Below are 14,723 nucleotides of genomic sequence, written 5' to 3' on the forward strand. Positions count from 1 at the left end.
TCTGATTGACTAGTTTATCTTCTACTAGATGGTATTTCATTTGATTCTATCAAAACTTTGCAAAATATGTAAGACTGTGTTAATCAGAGTCTTGGCAGGAAACAGAACCTACACAGTATGGATCATAGGCTTACGATGCTTAGGGATGTTGCGGCACGCAGAAAATAGCAATAACAGGAAGCAATAATAGCAATAATTCCCTCCCCTGGGATTGAAGAAGCAAGGAGAGGAAACAATATTCCTGGAGTGCTGGGCAAGGTGGAGCCAGGGATCAGAGGCTTCCAGAGGGGATGAATGCAGAGGAGACAAAGCTGATGTAGCACTTGTAGAGGAGAGAGCACAGGACATCCGGGCCCCTCCCTCCTCCTCCATCTTTGGATCACTAGCCAGTCCTACCAGTAAATTGAGCACCAGTGAAAGAATTGAATTCCACCAGCAAAGGACTAGACTGATGCAACCCTAGAATTCAGCCTCCATGAGCCCAGGTATCCAATCAGATGGTCACAGCCCTGTGAAATAAGGAAAGTGTTAGTTAGACTTCTGTGTTTCACAATGAAGAGTCGGGCTCAGAAAGCACTGGAATCTCACTGACAGCCCCACAGCTGGAAAGTGGTGTCATGTGGACTCAACTCCACGTGTTTCCACTGAAAACACAATGCCTTTTCTGCTCCACCTTTTGAAGTGGTTAATCAATTGATTTACTCCCTCTGGACAGATAACCTATAGTTTAATCCATGTAGGGTGCATCATAAAATCATGCCTAAATCCAAGTCTCAGAATCTGATATTTGTTCTACATATCCATTTAGTTAGGGATTCCTATTTATTGGTTATAGCTTTTCAGAGGCAAAATTGGTGTGATTAGGGGAATTTTAAAATAAATATTTAAAGAAAAAGTCTACGTAAATTAATACAGTGTGGGAGGCCCAGAAAGTGATAAATTTTAGGGGTGCAGTCATTGAGCTTTTTGTTCTCGATCCTCATTTCTTCCCTCTCCCCATTTTCTACTTGTACAATATTTTCAGGACCCCATTTTTTACTTTTTTCAATATTTTCAGGCACAAAATCAGTTGTAGAGCACACAAAAAATTTAACTTGTTTTATTTTTTTGCAACTGAATATTTCTTTCAAATTCTTATTTCACTTAGCCAGTTCCCAAGAAAACCTAGAGTACGTGGGCTCTCGGTTCAAGGAGAAGCTGCAGAGAAGTGGTGCAGGTCAGAGGAGAGCATTGAGGGGAGGGAGAGAACAAAGATAAAAACTTAAGTAGAAATATTTAAAGTCTAAAAGCAAAATAAATAAAGAGATAAATAAACTTTTAAGTTCCACCTGTGATACTATTTGTAGTCGGTACAATACAAAATTCCTTCAAAGAAAGCATTCTCACAGATCAAAAAATCTGGCTAAATTATAACATTGTGTCTGGTACAGATGATTAACAATACTTTGGAAAAGCAGTTTTTATATTTTTTATGGTATTCGGACTTAAGGTGGAGGAGCAGTATTATCGGTAGTTAGAAGACTGGACTTGAGCTAGACTACCTGTTACAGCTTCCGGCTTCACCCCAGTTTATCTATGACCTTGGGCAAGTTACTTACCCTCTCTCTGTGTTTTGTTTTCACACTGATATATAATCAAGGTATAAGTAGAGTCTATGCCATATGGATTTTTTTATGCTTAAACAAGTTAATATTGACAAAGTGCTTAGAGCAGTTTGTCATAGAAATCAATCATTATATAAAATTTAGCTATAATCAGAAGTCATTATATAAATGTTAGCTATCACAATATAAATCAGTGGAACATAGGAATCACTATATAAATTTTATATAAAATATATAATGTAGAAATCAATATAAAAGTTAGCTAACATCAGAAATGTCTTTTCCATCATCATCATCACCACCACCACCACCACCACCACCATCATCATCATTGATTTCTACTATACAGAAATTCAATCCGATGTTTCCATTTTTCTAAAAGATCATTACTTAAAAACACAATAAATCATGACTAATTATAAAGTATCACTATTTTAAATAGTTTAACCGAAGAAATAACAACATATATATGAATAATGTGCATTTGTATTTCAGAACATATAACCTAACTCATAACTTTTTAACTCTAACACTTGGCCACCCTTCCTTTCTAATTCATTGTATCCTCAATGTACAGAAAGTTTTATTTAAAGTGGTCAGAATGAGACATAAATTATACGCTACTGAGGTGTCTTCTTACTACCAGAAGTCAGGCCAGAGTCCCTGAAATCACATTAGGGCACTGTTTTTGTGGTTATTGAGTTTCACCCTTGAGAAAATTAGAAGGGCTGACACAGAAGGATAATAAATCTTACTCTGACCCAAACATATTTAGTGATTAAGTTTCCTGCTAACAATTCAATTCTGTTAGATAAAATAAATACAAAACTAATGTTTTAACTCCTTTTCCACTTTACATTTAGAGAAGTATAAAAGCATTTCACACATCTCATAAAAAATAAGTACTATATTTGTCTGTTTAATTCAAGGTCAATGCCTTGTTTACATGCTTTGGGTTTTAATTTGAGGTGACAAGGGACTAAAAAAAAGGGGGAGCCACTGTTTATACACAGGAGCAACTGGCTCTCTATTTTTAATTTTTATCTATTTTCTTTGTCTCAATCCCCAGCCTCTGAGCCCAACTTGAAGGTGCGGTCCAGGTTAAAACAGAAAGTGGCAGAGAGGAGAAGCAGCCCCTTACTCAGGCGGAAGGATGGAAATGTTGTCACTTCATTCAAGAAGCGAATGTTTGAGGTGACAGGTAATTGAGAATTGGGCAGACACACACTAAAAAAAAAATGCTGGTGGCAGGAATGAAAAAGAAAAGTTTAGAATAAATATGCCTGTTGCATTTGAGGAGAAACATTTCTTGAAACAAGATTATATTGAAAATTCACTAGTAGTTCAGTATTCACCAACTGTTTTAAACAGGAAATGAATGAAAAACAGAAAAATGTGTCAATCTAGGCATAACTAGGGAAGCCAAAGCTCACCTTAATCTTTTCAGAAACAGGCAGTCCATTCGGGGAATGCCAACCAGGAGGATATAACTTTTAATGAAATTTGATGAGAAATGAGCAGAGGGAGGTCGGAGAAGAACACTTCCCCATACTCAGACATGAATGTACGAAATACATCTGGGAAAATTAAACTACGTGGAACAGCAAACCTTGACTTTTCAACAAATTTACAGAACTCATAAATGACTTTATGTGTTTACTAGTGAACTGGGACTTATGGCAGGAGGGGGATATATTGCCTTTTATGAAGGGAAAGAATCTGTCATTTTCACTAGTCTCAAATGGAAGAGTTCTTATTTTTTTAGCTGCCCAGTTAGTAGTGGGGTGAACAGGTTAGGAAATTCAACCTGATGTCTTACAAAGCCCCCTAGTCCCAGTTGTACCTGGTCTGAAATTAGAGAAAACCTAGGGATACAAGAACCAAAAAGGCTAGCCAAAACAATAATACCAACTACTGTTTGGTGAGTACCTACTTAGAGCTATGCATTATGGCTGGTCATTCCCTTCAGTTGCATCAATAAAGAAGTGGTAATCTACAACTATTTTCTTCATTCTCAAGGAAAATTGTTCTTATACAAATGTAATCAGTTGCTGTATTATTTCTCCAAGACCAGATTCTATTCTTATCAGATTTCTAAAAAGTATTTTCTGTATCTCCTTTGCCAATGGTGATGTCTACTCTGGGGAGACAATATATAGAGAGGATACTAATGCAACTTATTAGTTTGACGGGTTGTTTAGGGAGAAAAGTTTAGTCTTCTATTAAATCCTGACAGATTAATATGTTTATCTGAAGAAAAGTATTAGTGGGAAATTTTTTCCTTGAGGGATAAGCAATATTAAATAAAGAAAGAAAAATTATTTTGACTAGAGTTTATATTTATTTTACACTATAAAATACAATCACTAATTTAGATTAATTGGATTCTACACTAAGAGTTAATAGACTTTTTTTTCAAGTAAAAATCTTAGGTTTTCATAATAGAGGTCCTTGGTGTGGTTGGAGAGTTGGGGAGTGAAGCAGTGCTTTAATGAATACAAAGAATAATAAACATATTAATTGTCCAATATAATAAATATAGGTGGTTTTTCTAACTGGAGAGAGCAGACTCCCCTCCCTCATAACAGAAAAACTTGAAGTAAATAGAAAAACATATAAATTGCTTTTTTTAACTTTAAATTTTTATTATGTAAGGTCATATTTATTTATCCCAATGTTCTTTTTTACTTTCCTCTTAATCTCTTTTCTTTATCATAACCCTTTCTCTACAGTCACATCATTCTTAAAAAATTTCAGTGAAATTTAGCTTAATGCCTATCAGAGTTATGACTAACTCTTATTTATAAGAGTTCCCATTTGCTAGTGTTTTACTCGAGTTTATTTTCTTTTGAAATGTCATGTTTTTCTCTTCCTAATTTTGAGAGGTAATGACTCCCCTTTTCATGTGAGAATAATAATGTGTATTCAGAAAGAGGCCTGTGCATTTATTAGACACACATTTCTAGTAAATGAACAGAGACTGGTAGATATTTTAACAGGTTTGTTGTACTTGCTCTAAATGTGTTCAGAGAATGTGAATTACAGGACACACAGCTTTTTTCACCTGTCCTCCTTGTCCTTTCTCTGCCAGCTTTCGTGTCATTTGGGTGAGCTCTGTTTGGATCTTAATGCTAATTATTTTTGCTATCTGGTCAGAGAGTAGCATAGCATCATAGCAGTTAAATCGCTCTTGCTTTTTGGCACTCACCTCTGTATCTCGTCTCCAGTGCACAGGCTCAGTGGCTGCTGTCTGACACCCATACCACCTCTTTCCTCCCAGTAGCTGACATGGAACCACTTGCCACCTTCCTCTGTTTCAAACTCAGGTTTTCTGCCCTTCTCCCTACCCAGGCCATGTTATTTTTTCAGTTCTAGGCCTTAGCACATCCCTGTGCCCATGGCGCCCTCTCTCCCACTCCCCCCTTCTCCATTGTCCCATTTCCTGAACTACTCTTAGTTAAGTCCTTGCTGCAGTATCTTTTCTGAGATTTTTTCTCATTGTTCCCAGAAAGTTAGTTGCTACATCTCCTCCCAGACCTTTTCCAGTGGGAAGTTGTAGAATCCTGTTCCAATATGTGTTGCCTTCCATTGTAGTGCTTATCACAGTGATTCTACATAAGGAAATCCTTCTGTCTGAATATCACATAAGAACTTATAAATAAGATCTTTTAAATTGACAAGACAGAATGTTTAAGGCAATAGTTCCTGTTGTTTTTTTTTAAAGGCAGGGTATGGAAGTGAGACATCAAGGAAAAGTCAGTACTAGTCATACAGGAAAGACAGGAGTTAGGAATCTGGGGGTGGAAAAGAAGCTTCTAGGATGATTTTTTTAAAATGTGCATTTTCTTCTTTAAAAGAAAAGTAACCAAGACAGGCAGAGGTTAAAAAAAAAACCCCAAGATTGATCAGAATGTATGCAAGATATACAGACAGAAAGGTAGTGGGCAAGATATGTTTAAGAATTTTATGATACCCAAGACTTCATGAAATCCCACAGTAAGTAGGTGGCAGGATCAGAATTCTGTCGTCCGTCTCACCTTCTTTCCTTTGGAATGGCACCTCTCAGTAGAGAAATCTTGATAAAAGAAAGTTGAAATTCAGGGGTGTTCCAAGGGAGGACAGGCAAATACTGATCACAGATTGGGAGCTCCGGTTCCCTGGCGGACAGATGGTGTATGGCCAGGCTTTGATCTTGGAGGTGGGATTGGGCCTGCAATGAAACAAGTGCAGGAGAAGGTGAATGAAAAGCATGAAATGGGGCACTTAATGCAGAGTAGGCGATTTAAATTTGAGCGTAGAGCACAGGAAGGACAATAACAGAAAGTCATGGTAAGTTCCATTTGGAAGCAGGGGAATGTCAAATGGCGTCTGAAGGTCATTAGGGAGGTCAGACTTATACATCTTTGCACCCAGATGAGGTTTGGATTTTGGACTTTCGTGTTGCTTTAAAAGTACATTCTGGAACTTGTCCCTTTCCCTCTTTCCTTAGAGTTTCCTCACCTGGACCTGACCAAACCTTTCTGAACCAGCGCCATACCATGTTAAGTAGCCAATAGGAATAGTTTCTTTGGTTCCAGCATGTGGCTTTTGCCTTTATAAGCTCTAGCTATCTTTGTCTTCCCTGGGGCACAGGTCGGTTATCCCTCTGAATCTGTGTCTCCCAGATCCAGTTTGTTTTCCGTTGCAGATAAACTTCTAATCTAAACTGCTTGACAGCCTCAGACCTTTGTTGGTGGACAGGCACGTGGGAAAACTTGTCTCACTATGACCCATCTCACTGGCAACAGTTTAGGGGAAAGTTTCGAGAGGCTACTGTAGTAACTCAAAAATATTAGCAGACTTTTCTAGAGTCCCTGAGAGAAGAATGAAGGTTGAGGGCTTAAATCGAACCGATGGTAGTCAGAAGTAGAGGAGAGATCATGTAAAGAACAAATAGAACTAACCTAGTAGCTGATTAGTTTGGGGGTAAAGAAGGAAGTGAGAATGACTCTGAGGGTGGTGGTAAGCAGAGATAAGCAGAACACATTTAATACTGGAGTACATTGAATTTGATTCATATATAAAGATAGATTTAAAATGCCCAGCATCCCAAAAGGATTCAGGCTGGAATTTATGAGAGGTAAAGGCAAGAAATATAACTTTCATGAGGTGATAGGGGATGTCACAATATTAAATAATTTTGCAAAGGAAAGAGATTAGGGATAAGGCCACAAACTTAGGTGAAATATTCACAAATGTGTCACCATTCTTTTTATTTACCAAAATGGTGCTTGTCCTTCCGTTAGGGGATAAAAACAAGGTTCAAGGCTGTATACTTTTTAGAGTATAACTAAAGTTCAGTTTTTATGTTTTTCGTGAATAAATGGGTGCATCCGAATGTTTTTCAGAATCCTCAGTCAGTAGCAGTTCTCCTGGTTCGGGTCCCAGTTCTCCAAACAATGGCCCAACTGGAAATGTCACTGAAAATGAGACTTCGGTTCTGCCACCGACTCCTCATGCGGAGGTAAGACTCTTATTATTTTGGTTCAGCCAAAAGTTAGATCTTCCTTGATAAGCTCCTGAAAACAAAGTGACATTTCTGAATGGAAGATTAAAGCCACCTGTTCTTAGTGCCTTTTCTTATAAATTTATAAAATGTGTAATTGAGTAAACTTGACCTTATTTACAAAGTTTGGACACAATCAGATTTGAAATATTGAAATGTCATTCTTGTACATGCAACGATGCTGAGTATGTGCTTCCCAGAAGTTGAGCAGCTCAGTAGTCCTTCTGCTTGGATCTTGGTTATTTTTATGGGAGTAGACCTATCAGTAAGTATAAAAGCAACCTCATGCAAACCTCAAAGAAGAACAGCATAGCAAAGTAGGTTTTATTCATTTAACCTAAAAAGAAATTTTAAAAAAAATTGGAATATTATAGTTGAAGAACAATGTAAAAATGTGCTCCACTGAGCAAACACTTAAGGACCTACTATGTGCCAGTCACTTTGCCTGGCAAGGGGGATATAAAGATCAATAAGATATGGGCTTTGTCCTTGAAGAACGAAATATTAAAGAAAATTGGTCTAAAATAACACATACTCATGTTTTTTTGTGTGATTGTATCCAATCAAGTGTATTAACAGTTGTTTTTCAATGAATAATTTCTTAAAACCAGTGATAATAAGAAAAGAGGAAAGTAAGTCAGGAGTCAGCAAGAATTTGTCTGTGGAGTTTCTGTATTAGGCTAAGCAAAGGCAATAGCCTAGAAGTAGCTGCTCTTGTGGAATCAGCTGTGTTGAAGTTGCTGTCAATTGATTGAAACTCTCTGTTTTTCTTTTCTGTCATTGTAATGCCTCCTTCCCATACATTCCTTTATACAGGAAAAGCTGGTGCGATAACTTCTCATTTATAGCTGTGACATGCTTCTTCCCTTGTATTTTATAGAGTCATGGTAACTTGAGGCTGAAATAGACTGATCAAATATCTGATTCTTGGATCATCTATATAGCTTTCCTGATATGTAATTACGAAACTTCTACTAGAATACTTCTACTTGCAGGAAGCTCACTTCACTGTCTCCCACGACAATTCTGTTGATTTGGGACAGGGAGCGTGACTAACAGAAATGTCTTCTGTATCTTCTGCCACGATCTGTGTCTCTAACACACACACTCACACACACATGCACACAGATTTATAATAAATTATTTCTAAATTATTTGACTAAAATACAATTGGAAGCAGAAACCCAGAGTGTATCCATGGAAGCAAAGGGCTGAAGCCAGTGAGGTCATGTTTGTTCCTAGGACACATGTGTACTTGGGTTTTAGTTTTCGGGCCTCACAAAACTCAGTAGATAGAAAAGGCCAATACTGACCAAGGAGGATAATGCAATAGGAGACCCTCCAAACCTTAAGCTGGGGTCCCAAAGGCCCATATCTATGCAACATTGACAACCCCACCCCCAGACGTGTCCTGATGGGGACCACAGTGGTGCAGAATCTTTCCCTTAGAAATTGTAACCAAAGCTAGTCCTTGCATAGAGTTATAACCCAAATTTACAGAACCTCAAACTGTTAATTTGGTTTAAAGTGCCCCAGATTTGGAGTTCCCCTAAGTTTCTGGAAAAAAGAAAACATAAATCCTTTCTAGGGAAATATACATTTATCCTAAATTTCAAAAATGTCCCTCAATTTTCCGAGAAAAATGGGTAGAGTATATAGGTACCATCTTGCTTGTAACCATTGTTGAACTAATTGAAGAATAACAACTCTGGCCTCTACATTCTCTCCAGGCCCTTGATCTGTTTCTTGTTTCTTACTATACTGTGGCTCTTCATTCCCTTTTTTATTATCTTAACTAAAACATAATGCCTGATGGAGTAAATACCTCACATATATTTGTGGCCATAGATGTAAGTGGGATTTTTGGACTTTTGGTTATAGGTATTGTATTTGTTAATGCAATTATATCTCCAGGATTGGTCAGTTTTCAGCAACCCTTTAGTCCATTTACAGGAAAAGAACAACTTGGTAACAATTATTTCTTAAGAATGTCAGATTTCCATCCGTTGTCATTTTAAAGAATATGATTCTTGGTAATAGCTGGAATACTGAAGGGTTCTAAAGGGTTTGGCTCTGGATGAATTTGCCCTTGGGAAAAGAAAAATGACACAGTAAACTACATTCGACAGCATGTGTAAGTCCCAGAAATGCATTGTTAGTGCGAAAAGGTGCAGACGAGCACTTCTCAGCATGGCAGTGTTTTATAGGTTCGGAAGCAGCAGCGTGGCATTTTGATCAGGAAACCATATGCAGTAACAGTATATTTTAAAAAGGCAAGGGAGTGATGAACACAACGTTTAGCATGGCGGTTAACTCCCAGGAGGGAAGAAGGGGTTAGTGACACGGTCAGTTACTAAAGAGGAAGATGCATATATTCATCCATTATAAACACCTATGTACGTGTAGTACTTTGTACCACATGAAGGAACCACCAAGAAATATTATATACTCATGAGATTGAAAATACATGGGAAAGGTGAGAGTTTCCTCTTTCCTTCAAGCTTTTCATGATCCTATCTTTAAATTTCAAAATAGGTACAGTGGAGAATGTATTAGTAAAGGAAAGGAATTTGCTTATATTATTTTTGTCCTTTTTATATTCCTAAAAGGTTGACTGTCACAAATATTTGTTTAGATACCCAAGAATTTCAGCTAATTGTTGAACATCTTCTGTCACTAGAAACTTTCCTTCCACCCCCATTGTTTAAAAAAAAAAATCCCACAAAAAATAAAAACCACAAAAGCAAATAAAAACCAAACCAGAAGGAAATGTGATTTAGTGCAGTGTGAAGGAGCAGAGGTATTTCTTCAGGTCAGTGCCAGGACATTCACTTCCAAAGCTGGAAAGACTAGTTCAAAAGCAAGTAGTGACTTACCCCATAATGAATTAATTGTGTGCCTGAACTATGAACCAAAAGGCCAGGTGGGCAGACCTTTCTACCCTGATGGGTAGCCTCTCCGTGGCCCAGAACAAAAAATTCCACCCTGATGGCTAACATGTGGTTTTCTGCTGCGTCGCGTTTACAAGGGGTCTGTAATGTAACTCATCCTGGAAAGGTGAGGAGACAACACAAGTCAAGCTCAGACTCTCAGCCAACTAATATCTTTGTTACACTGAAAGCTTCCACTTAACCTGAAGAAGAGATGAACAAAATATGTTTAGTCTATTCTTGATTAACAACCATTTTGAACTTAGTATGATTTTTAAAGACATATTCTAAGATTAATAATAACATATAATTTTATATCAATCAATGTTGGAGGTCCGGAAAATTAATAGCATTAACTACACTTTCAAAAATCAAGTGAGTTGCATACCTCACCATTTACAAAATAGTGTAAGTTGCTTAAGTACCAGGGGTGAGTTTTTCTTTGAAAATAATTTAACCATACATGTGCGAAAGAATTCTTTATTCTGTGTTCTGTGAGTAGAAAAGCATGTCACCTCATTCTTTCAGAGCCCATGTAAATGAAAGGGATTCTAATCCCTCCTGCTCTTTGGGAACGAGGAAAGCAAGCCTGTTTCTCAGTTCTCTGCCTTGTAATTCACATATGCTGCATAATTTAGGTAAAGGTTAAGGCACAAGTCGGAGGAGAATTGACTCATAAGTCCAGAATAAGGGAGCAGAACCGCGAATTCATGTGGACGGGTCTTCCTTTCAGAAGGCTTCTTGGGAACCTCGTCTGGTAACCAACTACTTTGTTATCATTGGTTAAGTCCTTAAACTTGGCCTGGATCTCAGGTCTAGTGAAAGGTAGTCACACCTACCCCCACGGCTTGTTGGGCGGAATCAGTGTTTGCCAGGCAGGTGGTACATTGGAAGTGGGGCGCAAGTTCATTTTTTGTTGTTATCAGCACTGATGCCTCATAGGGAAAACTCATGAGCATGTTTGTCTTCCAGCCAGCACATCGCATGTGTGAATGGGCCTCCGTCTGCTCTGACCACTTCTGCTCCATTTCTTCTCTTTCTTACATATGCTCAGTCCAAACTCAGATGGTTGGAGCTACCTCCTTTACGCATTGGAACACGTGGCTGGGGAGCTGAAACCTAAGGAGTTTCTATTCCCAACTCCAGTCAGAGATGTCTTTACCTATCTAGTTACTTTATTGTTAATACGGCAGGCTTGTGGGTTCAAATATGTTTCCACGAATCTCAACACCATTATTTTAGTTTCGTGGATTTATTTGATAGCTGTTGTAACAGTAGCCAAGCAGCTGGTTTATTTCTAGTTGAACATTAGTGGCTGGCTCTGCTATGCTATTTTTTAAATAATTTTTTCCACTAAGATACAAACGATTTTTTAAAAGGATTCTAATAATAAGGTTAAGGACTTTAAAGTCATCGGAAATGGCTGTTCTCACATGACTCATCTGCCTATGGCTTCATAATCATTGTTGTGACATTTGTTGTAAATGTTATGCTCCCTCCTGAGTGGGTGTAGGGCTATGGTTTTAGATGGCAGGGCATGAAAACCCGCTTTCTCCCCCTGGGGGAAAAGAGGTTGCTATGACAAATGAATCTTTTTCTAGGAATAACATGAGTCAACATTGTAAAGCAAGACCTTTTAAATGCAAAGGAAGTCTTGTTAAATGATAATTTCTTTTTGGTCTCCAAACCATATTATAGTAATATATTCTTTAGTCAAAATAAAAATTTAGAAATTTTTTTTTACTGCTTATTTCATTTTTCTATCAGCTGTCTGAAAGGAGAGGAGAAAATAAATACTATCTAGAAAAATAATGTGAAAGCCATAGGCAAACATTGAAAGATTAGGAGAGTTGTTTGTTTTTAATGTGGTATCTTCTTTTTAGATAGTTTAGATTTGGGGGTTGGGACCTTTTAAAGACAAAACAGACATCTTCATGGAAGCTATTCTTTTGTGTGTTTTTTAATTTATCTTTATTGTAGAAAGTATTACAGGTGCCCCCTCCCTCCCTTAACCCCTTCCTCCGCCCTTCCCCTGGCCTTCACAGCACTATTGTTTGTGTCCATGGGTTATGCCTGGATGCTATTCTAATAGACACTGACATTATCTGATAGACTAGTCAGAGATGCCTCCGTCATAGACTGCAGGGTCTGATGTCCAAGGTAGGTAGGCAGCTGCCCAGAGTTAAAAGCCAGTGAGGGGTACAGCTCAAATGCAAAACGCTCAGCTTATACTTCTTTTCACTAGGCCTGACCATTTCTCACCAGAATTCTAGATAAGAACGTTCTTTTTCTAAAACGCATGAATTTTGTAGGTCATTTTGAACGCCCAGCAAACTGAAAACTCTTCATCCACTTTTTCTATGAGCTTCTTATTATTTACATAACCAGTGTTGTCAGGAGTCATCTGTTGACTTCCTTGCCTTATTTTCTGTCTATGTGTATTTCATTTACGTGGATTGCAGATGTTATCCATAAGGTAGGCTTCCAATTACTGTGCTGGTGAGAAAAGTAATTAAATTTTGAAGATCATTATTAAAATGTGAGGAGACTTCCCCTGCCCTGACACCTGGTTCAGTCATATCCCTCTTCTCAGGATCATGCTCTTTCTGGCTAAATGCTCGTTACCCATCAAAGCCTGGTTTAAAACCAACACCCTGCTCTGTGCCACTTCAGTCTTTAACCCTGCTCCCGCCATGGTAATGCTTACAGGCCTTTAGCATTAGTTCTCCACTTCTCCGTGCACCTGAAGAGCATGTGAACTTAGGTGGTATAGGACATCTAGGTGCTATAGGACTTCTTTGTATGCCCGCCGCCTGTACCACACCATTCATCTAATTGATACTCATTAATTGCTTTGTGACTGTTAAGTGATATCCATGTATATATTTAATGTTTTCACTTGGTCTAACTGCAGCAAGCATTTCTGGTCCTGAAGATTTTTTTAGATCAAAACCATCGTCCCCACATTCTAAGATGTGAAACACTGGCTTCCTAGCACAGCACTGATTTAAGGGCTGGATCTGTTTCAAAACCACTTGCTGGAAAAATCCTGGTTTTGCCTGAAAGCGCTTGTGAGCTCAGCACAGAGCTAAGCTGAGGTAACCATCCAGCCTCACAAGAATCCTGGGCAGGATCCTTCCTAGTTTGCGTGAAATGGCACCTCTCGCCACCTGTTTTCCTGGCTTTCAAGTGTGTCTGCCCTCTGAGCTATGTAGATTACAGCTCCAGGTTCTTAATTAAGATCCATGAACCTGGAACTGATAGACTGCTCCCATCAAAAAGCCAAATTGAGGAAAGTTATAATTAAAGAAGATAATTTGGGGAAAGCATTTTTCAGGTCTGTTAAGTCATTTGCAATGTTAGCCATTGGAAGTCGACATAAATGCTCTGCCTGTTTCCTTATCTGTAGGATAAGGAAAAAAAGTAAGTCACATCCTATTTTCTGAAGTTCACCGTCTCTGTGGGCAGAACTGACAAGTACAAACTCTCCCCTGTGAACTTGGGAGCCTTGCATCCATAGTGATACCAGGTCTTTTGCTTTCTTCTCATTGCCAGGTCAGCTGGACGCTTCTATTCTTTTCCATAAGCCTCAGGCCTGATTTCGCTTCCTTTTCTTCTCTAAAGTCTCCCTCTTCTCCATGTTTTTTTTGTTGTTGTTTTTTGTTTTTTGTTTTTTGTTTTTTGTTTTACCAGATTCCTTATCCTTCAGTAATGCTACAGAGTGGTGGGTAGCTCCTGCAGCAGACCCTGACAAAAAGTCATGTCACCTGGATCAGTTCTAAAGTTGTATTAGCAATCCCACTAGGAACCAGAATTGGAGAGATCACTCAGTTTCTTCATCTATAACATGAGCACAATGGTAGCTGGAGAATGCCTCAGGAAAAAATAGCTTATCATCCAAAAAAAACCCTGGCACAGGGCTTGGCATGTGCTAGGTGTTGAGAATCAATACCCTATGGTAGGAAATGGACACACTCACATTTTGATGCGAAACTACAGGGGTCTGAAATTCGTTCCCCTTAGCATGGGTAGCCATGTGCCACTTCCATCATTCCAGCTGAGAGTAATACTTTTCCATTTTACTTTTGCATCCTGGGATGCACGGGAGGGTATCACAGAAGTTCTACCTGGGAAACAAAGATAACAGCCTTGTGAGGTCTGTGATATATTTTTCTGTCCTTCCCATGGTGCACATTAAGTCTTAGTGCTGTGGGAAGCAGGTAGGACCTGGAATATTCTACATCATTTTCCATGTTTATTTATCTTGTATGAATACAGATAACAATTTATTATGAACTAGGGGCCCAGTGCACGAATTTGTGCACCTTGAAAGGATCTATGGGCCCACAGGGGCAGGTCTCGGCCCATCCTCCATGCCCCCGCCCAGCCCCTCCCACCATGGCCCTTGGTCCCCTCTCTGCCAGCAGCTCCGCTCCTGTCACTGCCGCTGCTCCCACTCATGTCAGAGCAATTGGGGCTGGCGCCAACAGCGGGTCCAAGAGGTAGCTGCTGCCCAGATGACCTTTCAGGAGCAGGGGGAGGTGGAGAAGCCCTCAGGGGCGATCGGACCGGCAGCTGCTGCTTGCACCCACTGACGGCTCCAAGTGATCGGACCAGCGCCAGCAGCAGGTGCGAGCGCCAGGC

The 14,723-nt window shown here is 39.0% G+C and overlaps 1 protein-coding gene across 5 annotated transcripts in view; it reads left to right on the plus strand.

Annotated features, from left to right (window-relative positions):
* The window catches only part of HDAC9 (histone deacetylase 9), an 847,690-nt gene that overhangs the window by 492,847 nt on the left and 340,120 nt on the right, over positions 1-14,723 (plus strand). For 3 of the 5 annotated variants that reach the window (XM_081102528.1, XM_081102527.1, XM_081102524.1), the window contains exon 5: positions 6,992-7,107. In XM_081102528.1, the coding sequence (XP_080958654.1) occupies positions 6,992-7,107 (116 nt within the window). Of the gene's footprint in view, positions 1-2,673; positions 2,806-6,991; positions 7,108-14,723 lie in introns of all 5 variants that reach the window. The other 2 variants (XM_081102525.1, XM_081102526.1) reach the window with 1 other exon arrangement.

Source organism: Myotis nattereri (assembly GCF_964212035.1).
Source record: "Myotis nattereri genome assembly, chromosome: 11".
In the NCBI taxonomy this organism is placed as follows: Eukaryota; Metazoa; Chordata; class Mammalia; order Chiroptera; family Vespertilionidae; genus Myotis; species Myotis nattereri.